General features: G+C 48.4%; 1 protein-coding gene across 8 annotated transcripts in view; it reads right to left on the reverse strand.

Moving 5' to 3' along the window:
- The window catches only part of CALN1 (calneuron 1), a 166,560-nt gene that overhangs the window by 72,775 nt on the left and 75,867 nt on the right, over positions 1 to 17,918 (reverse strand). For all 8 annotated transcript variants that reach the window (XM_083805808.1, XM_083805807.1, XM_083805803.1 and 5 more), the window contains one exon: positions 14,308 to 14,451. In XM_083805808.1, coding sequence (XP_083661934.1) covers positions 14,308 to 14,451 — 144 coding nt within the window. The remainder of the gene's footprint in view (positions 1 to 14,307; positions 14,452 to 17,918) is intronic.

Genomic DNA, 17,918 nt, shown 5'->3' on the forward strand with positions numbered 1-17,918 from the left:
AGAACATCGCTGGCCACATCGTCAGAGATGAATTAGATCTGCTTATCATTACAAGTCTGTTAACGTTGGCTGGGCACTAAGTGTTTCCAGATACCCACAAAGGTTTACTCCCTGCGAGGCACTGTCTCAGTTCCAACAAAAAACAGACAAATGTGATAATAGAAAGGAATAGCAACTAGCTGCACTGCCAACAACCCTGGGAACAAACATGCGAGCATGGCTAATTGCTCCAAGGGATGCCTGACAGTACACAGCAACATCCTTGGGTCCACTAGGACCCCTTTCACCATAACCATGCATGGACAGCACGGGGCCTTGGACCTGCTGCCTGCTCAGCACTTGGACCAAAGCTGCAACGCATAATGCTGGCTCACTGGGTGCAGAAAAACCTTGGGAATAATTTCATTCAGAAGTGCCCTCACATCTAGGGGTCATCCTGAGGTCCAACAACCACCCTCCATCAAGTGCAGCCATGGAGTGGCAGCGAAGAGCAGCATGAAGCTGGGAAATCCATCTCTTTCCCAGCTATCCCAGACACTGCAGTTTTGGACCTGACTGCCCCAAGGAAGTGTTGTCTGCACCTCTGAGAAATGGGCATTAGCTCTTCTAAATTCTTTGCCTTCAAACCCAATTCATTCATATTGGTGTGGTGCTTTCAGATCCCCAGGCCAAGGAGAGTTTAAGGTGCTAGCATTTGCTCTTACTGGAGATGCTGAGCTTCTCTGGTGTATCAGAGCTGAGCATAGAAAATCACAACCCTCTCACTCTAAGCTGGTGGGTTTTCAGCTCCAGGGATTTCACAGAACCACAGAATGGCTGAGGTTGGAAGGGACCTCTGAAGACCATCTAGTCCAACCCCCCTGCCAAGCAGGATCACCTAGAGCACATTGTGCAGGATGGCATCCAGGTGGGTTTTGAGTATCTCCAGAGAAGGAGACTCTACAACCTCTCTGGACAACCTGTCCCAGTGCTCTGTCACCCTCCCAGTAAAGAAGTGCCCCCTCATATTGAGCCAGAACCTCCTGTGCTTCATTTTGTGCCCGTTGCCTCTCGTCCTGTCACTGGGCACAACTGAGAAGAGACTGGCTCCATCCTCTTGACACCCTCCCCTCAGATATTTATACACATTGATGAGGTCTCCTCGCAGTTTCCTCTTTTCCAGACTAAACAGGCCCAGTTCTCTCATCCTGTCCTGTGTGACAGGTGCTCCAGTCTTCTAATCATCTTCGTAGCCCTCCTCTGGACCCGCTCCGGTAGTTCTATGTCCCTCTGGTACTGGGGAGCCCAGAACTGGGCACTATACTCCACGTGTGGCCTCACCAGGGCTGAATAGAGGGGGGGGGGGAATCACCTCCCATGATCTGCTGGCAACACTCTTCCAAATGCAGCCCAGCATCCCCTTGGTCTTCTTGGCCACAAGGGCACACTGTTGGCTCATAGTTAACTTGTTATCCACCACGACCCCCAGGTCCCTCTCTGCACTGCTGCTCTTCAGAAGGTCAGCCCCAGTCTGTACTGGTGCTTGGGGTTATTCCTCCCTAGGTGCAGGGCCCTGCACTTGCCATTGTTGAACTTCAGGAGGTTCCTCTCAGCCCAATCCTCCAGCCTGTCGAGGTTCCTCTGAATGGCAGCACAGCCCTCTGGGGTATGAGCCACTCCTCTCAGCTTTGTGTCATCTGCAAACCTGCTGAGGGTGCGCTCTGTTCCTTCATCCAGGTCGCTGATGAACAAGTTGAACAACACTGGACCCAGTACTGACCCCTGGTGGACACCGCTAGCCACAGGCCTCCAACTAGACCACACCACAACCCTCTGAGCTCTGTCGTCCAGCCAAATGCCAAACCACCTCACCATCCATTCATCTAGACCACACTTCCTGAGCTTGTCTATGAGGATGTTATGGGAGACACTGTCAAAAGCCGTGCTGAAGTCAAGGTAGACTACATCCAATGCTCTTCCCTCATCTACCCAGCTAGTCATCTCATTATAGAAGGATATCAGATTGTTCAAACACGACTTCCTCTTGGTGAATCCATGCTGACTATTCCTGATCACCTTCTTATCCTCCACATGCTTGGAGATGACCTGCAAGATGAGCTGTTCCATCACCTTTCCAGGGATGGAGGTGAGGATGACTGGCCTGTAGTTGCCTGGGTCCTCTTTCTTGCCCTTTTTGAAGACTGGCAGGATATTGGCTCTCTTCCAGTCCTCAGGCACCTCTCCTGTTCTCCATGACCTTTCGAAGATGATGGAGAGTGGTCTAGCAATAACATCAGCTAGCGCTCTCAGCAGCCGTGGGTGCATTTCATCAGGGCCCATAGATTTGTGGATGTCAGGTTTGCTTAGATGATCTCTGACCCGATCCTCTTCCACCAAGGGAAAGTCCTCCTTTCTCTGGACTTCCTCTCTTGTCTCCAGGGTCTGAGATTCCTGAGGGCTGATCTTAGCAGTAAAGACTGAAGCAAAAAAGGCATTCAGCAACTCTGCCTTCTCCGTATCCTTTGTCACCAGGGCACCCGCCCCATTCAGCAACGGGCCAACATTTTCCCGAGTCTTCCTTTTCCTACTGATGTATTTGAAGAAGCCCTTCCTTTGTCCTTGACATCCCTTCACAAATTTAATTCCAAATGGGCCTTGGCCTTCCTTGTCGCATCCCTGCATACTCTGACAATGTCCCTATATTCCTCCCAAGTGGCCTGTCCCTTTTTCTACATGCTGAAAACTTCCTTCTTCTGTCTGAGCTTCACCAGGAGCTCCCTGCTCACCCATGCAGGTCTCCTGCCCTCTTTGCTTGCCTTCTTGCTCATAGGGATGCACCAATCTTGAGCTTGGAGGAAGTGATACTTGAATACTGACCAGCTGTCTTGGACTCCCATTCCTTCCAGGGCCCTAACCTATGAGATTCTTCCAGGTAGATCCCTGAAGAGGCCAAAGTTTGCTCTCCTGAAGTCCAGGGTTGCAAACCTACATTTTGACCTGCTTCCTCCTCACAAGATCCTGAACTCCACCATATCATGGTCACTGCAGCCAAGGCTGCCCCGACCCTCTCATCTCCAACTAGTCCATCTTCATTCGTTAGTACAAGGTCCAGCAGCACACCTTTCCTTGTTGGCTTCTCCACCACCTGTGTCAAAAAGTTGTCAAAGCAGGAACCTCCTGGACTGTTTGTGCCTAGCTGTGTGGTGTTCCCAGCAGATATCAGGGTGGTTGAAGTCCCCTGTGCGAACCAGGGCCGGTGACTGAGAAGGCTACTTGGAGCTGTCTGAAGAAGGCTTCATCTGCCTCCTCTTCCTGATCGGGTGGCCTGCAGCAAACACCCACAACAGTGTCAGTCATGGTAGCCTACCCTTTAATCCTTACTCCTAAGTTCTCAACTCACTCTTCGTTCACCCCTGCGCAGAGCTCCACGCATTCCAGTTGCTCTCTCACATAAAGAGCAACTGCGCCACCCCACCTTCCTGGCTGGTCTTTTCTAAAAAGCATGTAGCCTTCCATGACAGCATTCCAGTCATGCAAGCTATCCTACAATGCCTCTGTAATTGCAATGAGATCGTAGCCTTGAGACCACACACAGATGTCCAGTTCTTCCTGTTTGTTTCCCATATTATGTACTTCAGTGTACAAGCATTTCAGGAAGCTGAAATGCTTGTCTCTCATGCTGCATGTGTATGTATAGAAACACTTCAGATGTCTGTCATTCAACTCAGCCCCTCATGGGGCAGACTGAAGGGCCTCCCCAGCATGCAGTTCCTCAAAAATTGGAGTTAAGTCCCATCACTTATCACTGGTGGGCCTGTTTTTGTCCCTTTCCCCCTTCAAATCTAGTTTAAAGCCCTGTCAATCAGCCCTGCTAATTCCTGGGCAAAAATCCTTTTCCCCCTCATAGAAAGGTGCTCCACAACAGGAATCAGTAGGCTCAGTGTCATGTAGACCTTCCCATGATCAAGAAACCTAAAACTGTGTCGGTGGCACCAGCTTCGAAGCCACGTATTGATCTGCTGGGTTTTCCTGTTCCTTTCAATATTGATCCCCACAACTGTAAGGATGGAGGAAAACACTACCTGTGCACCTGATCCTTCAAACAATTTCATCTTCCCTAAGCTCCCTTCAGTTGAACGAAGGGGAGAAAGGATGGTTACCTTTGTTGAAGGAGGTTTAGCAGAAAATGTGCAGGTGTTTGCCAGCAGGCAGAGCCTTGCAGCCAGTCAACCAAGGAGGGCAACCACAGCACAAAACACCCCCGGCTGCAACCTTGCACCAATCCAAACTACCCCCACGTAGCCTGAGCCCCATCCTTTGTTTCTCCTGATGCATTTCTCCTGGATCTTACAGGATCTACCATCAGCAACAATCCTGGTCTGGATCTGGAAGAGGAGAGGGGAATCAGGCTGAGCAAATCCCCATGTCCCTGGTAGCAGCAGGCTGCATGTGGGCTCTTGCAAACTGCCCTGCCAGAGCTCTCTAGCTTTGAAGATATAATTAAATGCTGAGTGGAGCAGCGTCATGAACCCATGTGCCCTCCATCCCGTGGGAGAGCCTGACCCTCAGCCTTCAGTCAACCTCTGTCTGTCCAAAAGCCTCCAGTTGGAGCAGCTCCCTTGGAGGACATAATTAAATATTCATCAGGCTGGGAGAATGACAGAGTGGAAGAAGGGACAAAAAGAGAGAGGAAAAATGTGCATGGATTGCATTGCCCATACCTAAGGGCAGAACAGAAACTTGCACCAGCTTTCAGTGCCTTCTGCATTAAACTGGGACCCTGCACAATCCCACCTGACTTCTTCCTAAGTAAGTCTTTTCCCTCACCAATCTCAAGATAATCTTGTTCTTCCTCCTCCTGAAAAGTTTTCTGCCATGGCACTGAAGTGATGCACACATTTAAATGGAGATGAGGATCTGCTGTGTGTAGACTGATAAGCATTCCCACATTTTTTTCTTGAGTTTGACCTCCAGAGTGCAGCTAGGTGATATATTTAAAGTTAATGAGCTAGTTGCTTGCAGCTCGGGTCCCAGGCGCACACAACACTCCTGTTTATTTTTATTCTCATAATAGCTAGCTGCAGTGACTCTCTGTCCCGCTCTGTGTCATTGCATGCGTCCATAAAGTAACCTGGGCAATGATAACACAGTCTGGTGGAGGATGTTGCTGCTGTGTCTTGAACTGATGCAGAGATGTGCACAGACTAGCTCCATCCACAGGATATTTCTCAGGTGAGTATTTCAGTTTCAGAGATGTTAAGGTCAGAGGAGAACAGCCCGACCACCAGCATGACCCAGAGAATTCCTCCCTAATTACAGCCCCAATCCACAACTTCTACCAAAGCTGGGGAAAGTCCTTCATAAGACTTTTGACTTCAAAAACAGTTTTAATAAAAGAAATCCATGAACTTGGCTGAGAAGAACATGCAAAGCTCCTCTCCAGTGACCATACAGTTGTTTTTCAGTGGGGAAACTGAGTCACAGAGCATCACCTGGACAAATGTTACCAGAGAGGAGACACTGGCAGAGCTAGGTGCTTGACCTCCCTCACCTGCCAATGCAGTGATCCACGGGCACGGACTGTGCCACCAGTCCCCTGAACAGAGAAGGATGACAATGAGCATCCCCTACTTCCAAAGAGGCCTGTTTGCATTCCCTGGGAGGTCTGTCCCCCAAAGCCGCCTGCAGAGGGTCTCTGATATCCCCAAACAAGGCACATATAGAAGCTACCATTTCTAGTTTCTCTTGCTCCTTGGGGACAGTGGAGGCATACTGATTGGCCACTCTTTTACTGTTCACCAGCTCTGTTCCTCATCCCCACAGCTTTATTGAGTCGTTTTTGGAGCCAGAGCTGAAGGAAGGGATGAAACATCTCCACTGGGGCTCACTCTATCCCTTAAGGGCACCTCCAAGTCCCAGAGTATTAGGAGCAGCTGAGCAGGGCTGGCTGCGTGGTTCAATTCCGACTACATATAGAAGATTAGCAAACTGTACAGACATAGTTTCCCAGAGAAGAAAATTTGCATGGGGTCTCAAAGGCCTGAAGAGAGCCCAGAAAGACGGAGCTGGGGGTGCATCCCTCACTGCCCTGAGAAAAAGATCTTGAGAGTTGTTCAGTCTGACAGCCCCTTGGCTTCTCTGGCAGGGAAGGGGAAACAGCTGCAGAGAGCTTGTTTGCTTCCTCGCTAAAACCAAAAAAATCTATTAAGTTAAGTGCCCACATTTGCCCAAGGAGAGCCTGTCCAGGAGAGACCGTGACCAAGGAGGATGGAAGTGTGCCCTGTTCCTGCTCCACTGCAAGCACCAGAACAAAGAGGATGCTAGAAGAAATGTCCAACAAAACCAATGACTTTGACTGCAGTAAAAAAAAAATAATCCATCAGGCACCATGTGAGCAGTCTGCCAGCTTCTTGTGACCCCAGGAAGCCACAGGCTGACCCAGTTACTGACCCTGTGTAAGCTGTCCTGCAGGGGAAGGCAGCATGGGTCTGCTGCCTGTGGCTTGCCCTGCTGTGCCCCCCACCCTGCTCTCTCCCCCTCCAGGACCTTCTCCCCATGAAAAGGCACACCGAAGTAGGGCCACAAGGGCTCCCTTCTCAGGTCTTTGCAGGACTGCAAAGGCTCCTGCATACTGCAAGCTGTAACCAGTCGATCCCTTTGCCAAGTGGATCAAGAGGAGCAAAATCACATCCTGTCTACACCAGACTTTAATTAGTTTTGCTCACCAGGCGATCTCTGCGTGCATCACGGCAGCTATCAGACAGCTCTGCACAACTTCAAGACGGCCGGTAACGAATCACAGGCTTGTTAAAACAGAGGAACGCGTGTGCTCCCTGTAGCATACGCATGCACTGCGTCGAAGACAGATTTTGATATTACTTATGAACCTCTTCCCGGTACTGAGCTGCAAATCTGACTAGCTTCACCAGCAACAATAATTTCTCTTCATTCTTTGCAGTGAGAACACATAATGTGATAATCTCCATTTTACAAATCAGAGCAGACATGGAGAAAGTGGCCTCTATAAATAAAGACAAGTCTCATCAAATACATCTCACCCACCAAGTCTCCCAACTCAGCAGCACACATTAAAGGACAAGCACACCGAAATGCTGCTAGATCATTTCTCACCCACAAAAATCACAGGCTTCTGAGTACAGAGGACAAGCCCAAAGTCTGCAACAACCTGTCCATTCTTTCTCTATTAATTTTGCATCTTAAACATGGAAGTTGTTTCTGGTTTACCACAAACAGCCTGGGTTGTTCTCCAGTTTCACATTGAAATGTTTAAACACAATGAATTATCCATGGCAAGAAAATGGGGGGGCTAGAAGGGGAGGAGGAGAGGAAGACGTAAAAGAAAGAGAGAGAAGAATGTTTTTAGCCTTTGCAGCTTGAGCATGCCATCATTGTCCCACACAGGGCAGTGCTAGCTAATCTTCCAGACAAGCAAACATTTGTCCACGTAACATCAAAAAGCAAATCATCACCCCTCCTGCAGGCTGCAGGGGAAAGCTCAGCATTCATTTAAAAATGAAGAGAGATTTGTTTTCTCTCCAATTCTCCCTGTTCAGGCCCTTCAGTTGTCCCAACCCCTGCAGCACCATCCAGCGCGCGGAGCTGGGGGAGCACCCAGTCCTGTTGTCCCTTCCCTGGCACAGAGAAGTGAGGGCAGCCAAACCAGAGCAACAGTGACACAACAGCTCGGAGAACTTTTAGGGAGGTTGCTAGTATTCTGACACCATCCCTTGATGCCTCCCAGTTAGGTTGGTGTAGTTTATTCCCTTCCCAAAGGGGATGACAGCAAGTGTCAGCATGCACCGCAGCAGCAGGCAAAGCACAGGAGAGCAACAGAATTGCAGCTCCCACTGCAGCCGTGGGGCTGCCCAAAGCTGGCTGCAGCTCAGACCTGCCATCCAGGAGAGCTGCTTTCCTTCGGAAACTGCTTTGCCAGGGTCACCATGTATAGCTTTTTTATCCTTTTCCCCCCTCCAGAATTTCTTGGTCCACAAAGAGCCTTCTAAAAGCAGCTTGGGAATATTCAGAATTTGAATTTGGGATTTCTTTTCATTTTAATTGCTCGGTAGGATGCCACAGGAAGTGCTGTATTGTCACTGTTACTACTGATGTGTCACATAATGCGATGAAGAGGTAACAGGTAGCTTGCTTGTACACTGACGGAGCCAGCTTGTCTTTTGCTTGATCAAAGTATTTCCTGTTTGTACAATAACAAACAATTTGACACACTGGATTTTTTTTTCCAGTCGTGTGTTAGCCTGAAGTTATTTTTCCAGGGTACTGAAAACCAGCTGCTCCTCTAATTAGTACACTGAGTGCTTATTTTATTCCTCAGACAAAAGTGTCTGATGTTGTAACGAAACAGTTTGACACTTAAGTCACACATTAATCTATTTTATTGCTAATGTCTGCTTAGAGAGTAGGCATCCCGGATAAGGCAACACATTTAATGTGCCATTTCTCTGCATTTTTATTAGCATTACTGCCAATTGGAAGAATTTACAAAAAAAAAAAAAAATCCTTTGCCAGCAAATAAATATATAAAATATTTTACTTTCCACAAACTGACAGATCATTTCAGGTCATTCTCCAGATTGCAGACAGAAATATATGCACCTCTCATAGTCTGCAATGTTTACATTCATGTAATACCTAATTATGTCTAAGGATGAAGCAAATCAAGGGTATAAACTAAGGTAAAATCTGGCCTCTATTTCCAGACAAAAAAAGCAAACAATATGTCCCCATAAGGCACAACATGCTGGAGAGGTGCCCACCTATACTGAACAACCTTCTGCTGGCAAACAGTCATGCACCACCTCTACTAAGATGTAAGCAAAGCTTTGGTCTAACATGAATCATGCTCGGAGCGATGGAAACACTATTCCTCCCCTTCCTTCCCAAACAGAGGCATTTTTGCATTAAAAAACTCTTTGCCTTCTTTTCTATTTTAGTACTTAATCTCCCCCATCACAGCAATGCCACAGCCTCTTCCAGTAGTTCACGGAAGGGTATTTCTGATGATTTATAAGCTTTCTCTAGAGACCTTGAAATATTCCAAGTATATTCTCATTTTTCTCCCTAATTCAGTTTTTATGCCAGCTATACTATTTTCCCCAGTGGCAGCTGCCGTCCTCTCCAGCTGCCTGAAGCACACCTTGCAGAACACCACGGGGAGTTGGAAAATAGGGTGGAGAAGGCGTTTTTAGGAAATGCATTGGATACTCTGTCCTCTGATGCCTGCCTTCCTCCAGTGAGGCCGGTTAAGAATTAGATACTCAGTAGCAATATGGAAGCTGTGCTGAGAGGTCAGATGCAGCTGGGAGGCTGAGCCTTTGCAGGCCAAGGGCTTGCCCCATGCTGCTGCAGGCTCCTGCTGCTCATCCCCTGCTGCAGCGCAGGGATGAAACATCTCCTGCCCCAGCAGCACAAACTTACCCCGGCTATTGGGGTAAAAAAAGCCAAGTTGGTGTGCATCCATGTGGTTAGCCTCTTGGGAATATTCAACCACCATCCCTGTTGTTTCTTATCATAGGATTTGCTGTGAGTTTGTAATTGCACGTACATGGGAAAATGCATATTGTTCTTTTTGCCAGCCCCAACCCACAGTAACACCCATCTTATGGCTTCTTGGCTGAACTTCTCTCCCTCTCCCCCAGCCCTGTGGCAGCCTTGCTGTGCCACGGCATCGAACCCAAGCTTCTCCATGTGCCATAGGCTTTGTGGCATAGGCCAACCCTCATCCCCATAATCCCGATGGGCAGGAGTCCCCTCCTGCTGCTCTGGGCCCTGGAGGACATTTGAAAGCTCTTGAGCATCATTAGCATCACCCCACTGACATTCCTCGTGGGCAAATCCACTCATTACTATCATTTCCACCATGTCACTGCCAGGGCTGAGACACAGCCCGGCATGTCTGCAACATCACCACATCCGTGTTTAATGGAACCTGCAATATTTGAAATTAAATTATCCCTTGGGATTTGATGTGGCTCTTAAAATTTTCCTGGGGAAAGAGAGGATGCTCCCACCTGTCCCCCACTCAAAGCTGAGAAGAAAAGGGAGGAGCAGAAGAAGAAGGAAACAAAAGGCTTATTTTCCATCTGAAGAATGCAGTGAGTATAGTAGGGATGTAGCCAATCATAATGAAACAAAACACAATTTAGAAAAAGATATCTTTAAGTGGTGACCAAAGTGAATAATTCATGACACAAAGACAAAGGACTGGTAATCAGAGGCCTGACAAACTTCCCTTTTGGTTTCAGCTGCTGTCAGGAGGCTTCTGGGGGAACATGGTTTGTGCTTTGCTGCACATATCACTGCACCGAGAGCAGGATTTGCTCCCTTGAGGAAAGACAGATCTGGCTTGGTCAGGACATAGAACAAGAAACCTCTAGGGAGAATAACAGACTGAAGGGGAACACTGCAAGCAGCGCCTTGGCATCAAGGCAACATGTGAAGGCGATCCCTCCATGCCAGTAACACAGTGGTGCCCTGGTGAGAGGCAGAGTGAGAGGCTGCTGGGGTGACATCTGTGATGGGAAGGTTACGGCAGCGCTCGTCACCTTCATGGAGGCATTAAAAGCCCTGAGACATCTCTGTAGGCATTCTTAGCAAGATCCAAGCAAAGCAACTGCCATTTTCACTCAGGTTCAAGCAGCATTTCCTAACCAACTAAATTTTGCCTTCAAATGCAATGAATTATGAAATGCACCTCCATTTCTGCTCTGATCTGAGCTTCTCTGTGCGTTACTGAAGAGCTGCACACTGCAGCCCCAGAAGCCGCTGTCGTTGGGCAGCTCTGGAGCTCAGCTCTGCATTATTTACCGAGCTCAGTGAGATCCTTTCTGGCTGGTGACATACAGGTGCCGAATGTTCATGTCATATTAGCTTATGCACAACCACAAAAGCACTCCAGCATACAGTGCAACACGTTTGGTCCAGCCCAGTGAGGCCATGCAGCTCCTGCACCTCGATGGTCTCTCCACCCCGCAGCCTGACCCAGATGCCTGAGCTTGCCTCCTTATCCCCACAGAAAACAGTAAGCAATGAAAACCAAATTCAGGCCAGCTCCAATTGCTCATTATTAGAAGCCCATCAGTTAAATAAGCCACGGCAGATACTCTGCCATCCTGCAATGCGAATGCACTCCCAAGGTAATTTCTGACGAAAACCATATGTTTGCACTAGGTCTGTTCAGGCTGGTTCAGATTAAATACAAACCACTGCCAATTGTATTACCTCATTATTAGCAGACACTGGCAGCAGCCTTGTGTGGAGAAGCGTCTGTCTGGCCACGCTACCTGCCGTAACATCAGCATTTATGTCAGGTGCATGAGGATGTGCAGGAGGATTACCGCCTCTCCCCTGGCTTTCCTGGCCTTGGGGACTCATCCCTGAGTGGGGCCTTTCATCCAGCAGAGCTTCCCACCCACCCAGTGCTGTGCCAAAGCCTTGGAAAAATTCAGCAGCCCCCAAGAGGAGTATACAGGACGCAGGGTAAGGCTGTCCCTGGGAGCGCAGGGCACGCATGACACCCCCCGGAGCTCACTGGGTCCGAGCCCTGCTACTGAATGATGTTCACACACAGTGGGAGAGGAAGGAGGAAGCTATTGCTGGTTCTCACTGTGTATTTCAAGCTAAAACATGGAAAAAAAGTCTGGATATGACAAGACAACATTCCGAGACAATCCACAGGAGAAGTAGCCATAAGCTACGTAATATTCATTCAAGCTGTATAGCATTAATTCAATTTGCAGGCAAGGTAAATCTTGCACATAATATTCCCCTATTTTCTCAGTGCCTAAGGAATTTCCCATTACCCAGTCTTGTTTTAGTGTCTGGCCCATTCGACCTCCACATTTCACAGACTTGGTCCCATCCCCAAATGTCCTGCCCAAATCACTGCAACAGCAGGCAGCTGAGACACGGGACCCAGAACAGGACCCAGCACCCCTGGACTGAACCTTTGGAGCTGTAGTAACTGTTGAGCTGGAAGATGGAAGATCACTCCCCATCTTGGCAGAAAACACACTGAGCTTTCTGAAAGACCTCCAACAGGAATTTAACACCTTCCATCTGCAGCCCCTTTCTCTACATTTTAACTCCACCTCTCGGCTTACAGGTCCCTGCACACTAGGAGTGTACAAGGAGGAGTGCCAAAGTCTCAAGTCTGTGAGACCGAGAGTCGGGGAATAACTGGAGATGAATCAGAACTGGCAGCCAAGTCTACAGCACTCTTTCCAAAAAAGCACAGAGTTTTAGTAAAAGACCCCATGAATTGGCACCACACTGAGTCTGGCCTTTGCAAAGTCTAAAGAGAAATCACCTGGTCTGCTAGGAAAGGCCAGAACATAACAAGGTGTAAACAATAACCTCTGGAGAAAATGCTTTTAAAAGTGATGGATTTTTTTTTTTTTGGTCTTTTCTTTCAGGAATGAGATCACTTCAACAACTGATCATCTCCATCTGCCAGGTTGTGCATTATTTGCTCTCCCTGCCTAGGAGAGCCTCTAAACACCCTCGAGGAGGTTGTCACCCTTCCTCTGCCTGATGAATACAGTTGTACCCTGCATCTCACAGGGGTATTTAATTCGGATGTCTCCAGGGAGGTTGGAGCTGACACCACCTCCCATGGGCTCTGCTCTTCAGCAGTCTCCCGAGGATGCCAGTGTCACATCAACATGTCACACATCCCCCCTCAGACCAGGTCTGCATCCAGCGTGCTTTGCTTTGGCATTATTTCATTTACCTTTCCTCAGTGTTTCCACCCTGCTACATCTGCCTGCAGAAGGGAGGGAGGAGGCCGGATTTGCAGCCCAGCCTCCTTGCACCAGGAAGGCTTTCCTTTCTGCTCTGACCAAGGACATTTTAAAGACAGCCCGCTCGTTGCGATCAGCTCTGATTGTAGCTTTGCGGCAGTTAAAAAGTCCCCCCCGGCTCCAGCGTCCTGATGCTGCATTTCTCAGCTCCTGTAAATGGTGGGTTCTGTTTCTTTTATTACCTCTTAGTAATCGTTTGAGGAGCTCTCACAGCAGGACTTTGTTCAAAATTATTCCACCCTTCTAAACTTCTTTTTCAAAACCCAGCAACACTTCATTACGACACAGCACAGCTCCCATCCACAGCATCTTTTACTTGCAAGAAGCAGTGAGGCCACAGGACCGTGCTGCTTGGTTGGGTGCCCAGGTCATATCCCAGGAAGCATCACTGGGCGGGTGCTGCCCAGGAATAAGCACTGAAAGATTGCAATGGTCTTGCAAAAGAACATTTGCAGCTTTGCAGAGAAAGGTTGGCAAAGCTGCTTTATCTTCTTCTAACTAAGAGCCAGGTCCTGCACTTTGGCCACAACAACCCCATGCAATGCTACAGGCTTGGGGCAGAGTGACTCAAAAGCTGTGCAGAGAATTCGGGGGTGCTGGTTGATGTTTGCCTGAACATGAGCCTGCAGCATGCCCAGGTAGCCAAGAAGGCCAACGGCACCCTGGCTTGTATCAGGACTGGTACAGCCTGCAGGACCAGGGAGGTGATTGTCCCCCTGTACTCTGCACTGGTGAGCCCGCACCTTGAGTACTGTGTTCAGCTTTGGGCCCCTCACTACAAGGACATCGAGGCCCTGGAGCATGTCCAGAGAAAGGCTACGAAGCTGGTGAAGGGTCTAGAACACAAGTCCTGTGAGGAGCGGTTGAGGGAACTGGGGTTGTTTTGTCTGGAGAAGAGGAAGCTCAGGGGAGGCCTCATTGCACTCTGCAACTGCCTGAAAGGAAGGCGTGGGGAGCTGGGGGTCGGCCTCTTCTAGCAGATACCTAGTGATAGGACTAAAGGGAATGGCCTCAATTTGCGCCAGGGGAGGTTCAGGTTGGAAATGAGGAGACATTTCTTCTCAGAAAGAGCAGTCAGGCATTGAACGGGTTGCTCAGAGAGGTGGTGGAATCACCGCCCCTGGGGGTGTTCAAGGAAAGGTTGGACATGGTGCGTAGGGACGTGGTTTTTTTAGTGGGTGACGTTGGTGGTAGGGTGATGGTTGGATGAGATGATCTTGGAGATCTTTTCCAACCGCAATGATTCTATGACTCAGTGATTCTACCTCCCCTGCATGGGTTGCCTGAGAGGCAGGTGTATGTATGGGAGGTGAATGGCTCGTGCTCATCTTTCCTTTACTTGCTGTAGTGAACGGCAACACCTCACCATGCGTCCACCCAAGACCTTCCTTGGTGACCATGAGCTCTTTGAGCCCCACACATGGGCTGCAATGCACTGGGAAAGCCACCCCATGCTGGTAACAGAGAAGAACAAAGAGTGAGGACTCACCGTCCATGTCGAGGCGCTGCATGATAATCGCCAGCTCCACCTCACTGGGCATATATCCCAACGAGCGCATCGCCATGCCCAGCTCCTGCTTGGATATAAAGCCATTCCCATCCCTGTCCAGCACTCGGAAAGCTTCACGGATTTCTGCAATGGAGAGGGAAGAAGAGTTATTATGGTGGAGGACTTCCTGGTCAATGTACCTGTGCACAGGGGGCAAAGCAGCAGCATATATTGCCTTTTCTAATGTTAATGTGGCATATTTGAAAATTTCGAGTCAATGTAATCATATGTTCATGGGTGCATGCACTGACATTGTATGCAGATAGATATATACAACAGCATCAACACTCACACTACCTATTTTCTGTGCAAAATTATGTATTCATTCCACGTTGATCTCCTTTCCTTTCTGCAGCATCTGCCCCCAGAGCCATCCTGCTCTGCAGGAAAGCCCCCCTGCACACCCCAGCCCCAGGGGCTTCTCCAGCAGCCCTTCTCCAAGCCCCTCAGTATGCCTGCAAGACAGAATTACTGTATGTCACACTGGGTTCTGATATTTCCTACAAAACTAAATGCACAGCAGCAGTTGGGTGCCGACTGCCTCCCCTGCGAGGTGCAGGGCTCTGCAGCTAGAGTCCTCCTTTGCCCAAAAAATGCAGGTGTACATCTTTTAAAGTGTACCAGGGCATTCTCCATCTCTCCCTCCTCTTCATAGCTCCTCTCTAATTTACAACCGTTTCAGCAATAAACAGCCTCAGATCAATAAAATGCTGACAGTGTCGAAGGAATCACTTCCATCATTCTTCCTCAGCCTGGCTCAGCTTCTGACATCTGACTTTGTTTTGATTCCTAATTCTGGTGTGTTCCCCCCCAGCATTTAATATCTGCTCTCCCCTTGCACACCCTTGTGAAGGACCCCACGAGTCTGCCACCTCAACAGCTCCGTGCCTTTCCCACTCCTCACAGGTCTCTTAACTTGAAGACCACCACCGAGCTCCCCATATAAAGTGGCTTTGACTTGCAAATGCCAAGCAGAGCACTTTCAACACTTTGGCCAGCTGGGAGCATGTTTACTTGAGAGGATTTGGCTGGAGATGGGGAGAGAAAAAGGCACTGTTGTGCCTTTGTTAGTTTTGGTTAAATGGTCTCTGCATCATGCTGTGGAGAGGAAAACACTAGATGCCTTATTATTATATCCTTTGAGAAGAAAGTCAACAATTAATTGGTTTGGCAACCACATGTCAGTCAGCCCTTCATGACCTTTGCTGCGATATATGTTATTAGTTATTTAAGATATTGTCTGCCTACCTATCGCAGGTGCTGCCTGCAAAAAAGAGCAGCTCATCAGTGCAGAGCAGCCACCGCCACAGCTCCTCCCAGCAATAAAACCTGCACAGCCCTGGGGCAAACATGAGTGAAGTCTCACGGATGCTGGGACAAATTATCACCTGGAGATGTCCTCACCCCCTCCACAGACTGTGCCTCCCAGGTGGGATGCACAGCCCCTGTCCCACGCTAAGACAGAGGCTGTGGAAATCCCACTGCTGGAGAGCGTACTGGGAGAGATGAAGGGTGGTCAAGAGGCAGCAGAGAATGAGGATGTGTGGGAAACCACCATGTGGGGCTCTCTGCAGCTTTGCTCAGAGGAGTTTAGCATTTACGTGAAAGCATCTCATTGGAGAAGTAAGAGGGAAAACTTAGCAGGTTTTGCAGGAGAATAAAACTAAAAAATAATGTATTCTTTACCAGAAAACAGATTGGATGAAAAATGCCTGACCAGCTCCGGGCAGGTCAGGCATTAAGCCTCAGAGACAAGAAAACATTCTTGATCCTGCCATGGAGTCCACCACATCACTTCCCTGTTTCCCAGGGATAATGGAGGGATGCTCTTTGGTCTTCCTGGGAAAAACCTGGAAGCTTCCTAGAGCACCAGGAAATTGCTTCAGTGATGTGTTTGCTAACACCTTATTTAAAACTTTACAATCCAAAGGCTGCTTCTAGATCTCCTCCCATCAGTGTTCACCATCTCCCTTGAAGACTCCAGTTCCTTAGCAAAGTCTATGCCAATTCATGTGAGCTCCCCTCTGTTATGTGCAATGCCCTGGTGATGTGCCATGGCCAGGGCACCTCTGCAACGTCCTGCTAAATCTTCATCATAGCTGTGGTTATCAGGATGAGATATGATCAATTGTTAATCCAGCCAAAGAGCCCACTGATGCACAAAGGGTAAATCCTATTACTTTCAGTGCATATTGTGCCAGATCTGCAGTATCTACAGGTGCAGGTATGCATCAGCTGTGGCTCCCTTAAACTTAAACGTTTGCCTGGATCCACTTTGTCTCCCTGCCAGCCCAAGCAGTGTAAGCTCGGAGATATGAAAAGGTGGTGAGGCTGCTCAAAGCAGGCTCGGCTGGAAGTATCGGTACATAATGCAGAGAGCCTTTGGAGTAGGAACAAATCCCATTAGACACTGCCAGCTGTAGTGAAATCTATTTTCATATGATATGCTGAAAGCTAAAGTGCAGTAAATATTACATTGAAATCAATTAATTTTAAAATAAACTTCTGACAGCTGAAGATGAAAACTAAAAATACTGCAGGGAGCTGAGGAAGTGTTTTAGAAAATAAAATATGAGTCTACCTTCAGAAAAGTTTACACACAAGTTAGACTGATCCAAATTATATGAATAAATTACATGTGTACAGGAGCTTCTCAGTAGGATATCTGAGTTTCAGTTTAGCAAGCGTTCTCTCCAGACACACCGATTTCAGAAGTTGCATTTAACAGCACAACAAAATTTGAACCTTGTTTGGAGGAAAAAAACAAACAAAAAAACCACATTAGAGTTCTAGCTCTGCTCCATGCCTTCCAGAAACGTGAACTCTTGACCAAGCCTGAAACATCCTTCACACACCAACTCCTGACCCCAAATGGAGCTTTTTTTTTTTTCCACACAGTCTATAAATACCACTTGTGCAGAGGTATATTTGAAGAGCTATTTATAGGTTGAACACACTGTACACGAAGCAGCTACGACCTCACAGTGCCTCCTCTTTATCTTTACATGTACCACCACCTCCTTATCAGCTTTTCTTTATAGTGATTCCTGCTCCTCCGACATACTCGCAGGCACTGCCCTGAACGGCATCCAGCACATGAGCCACGGGGCTGAGCATCCTCCTCAAACACAGCCCTGCCAGCGCTGCTGAAAAGCCGTCCCAAACCACGGTCCGCGAACCTGCGGCACCCTGGCTGGTCCTCACCTTTATTTCCAGCTGTTAAATTTCATTACCCGAAGCTAAAAATACACCAGCACTTTCCCCATACGACTTTTCCAAATAAGTCACCATAGCAACTGATGCTCCTGGCTCAGAACTGGGCGCGGATGTGGTCCATGAAGTAAATCTCTCAGCAAAGATGCTGCCTGGGCTTGGGAGAAAGTTTGAGACCTCTGCCATTTCTGCTGCCAGCTGCTCTGCATGGGGATGCTTTACTCTGATCAGGAAAAACAAAGCCCTGTTTTGTCTTTTAAAGGAAGAGTAAAGACAAGAGGGGAGGGGGGATTGGGTGCCATAGCGATGCTGCTCCAGCAGCCCAGCCTGGATGGCAG

This window comes from Anser anser, assembly GCF_964211835.1.
Source record: "Anser anser genome assembly, chromosome: 20".
NCBI classification, from domain to species: Eukaryota; Metazoa; Chordata; class Aves; order Anseriformes; family Anatidae; genus Anser; species Anser anser.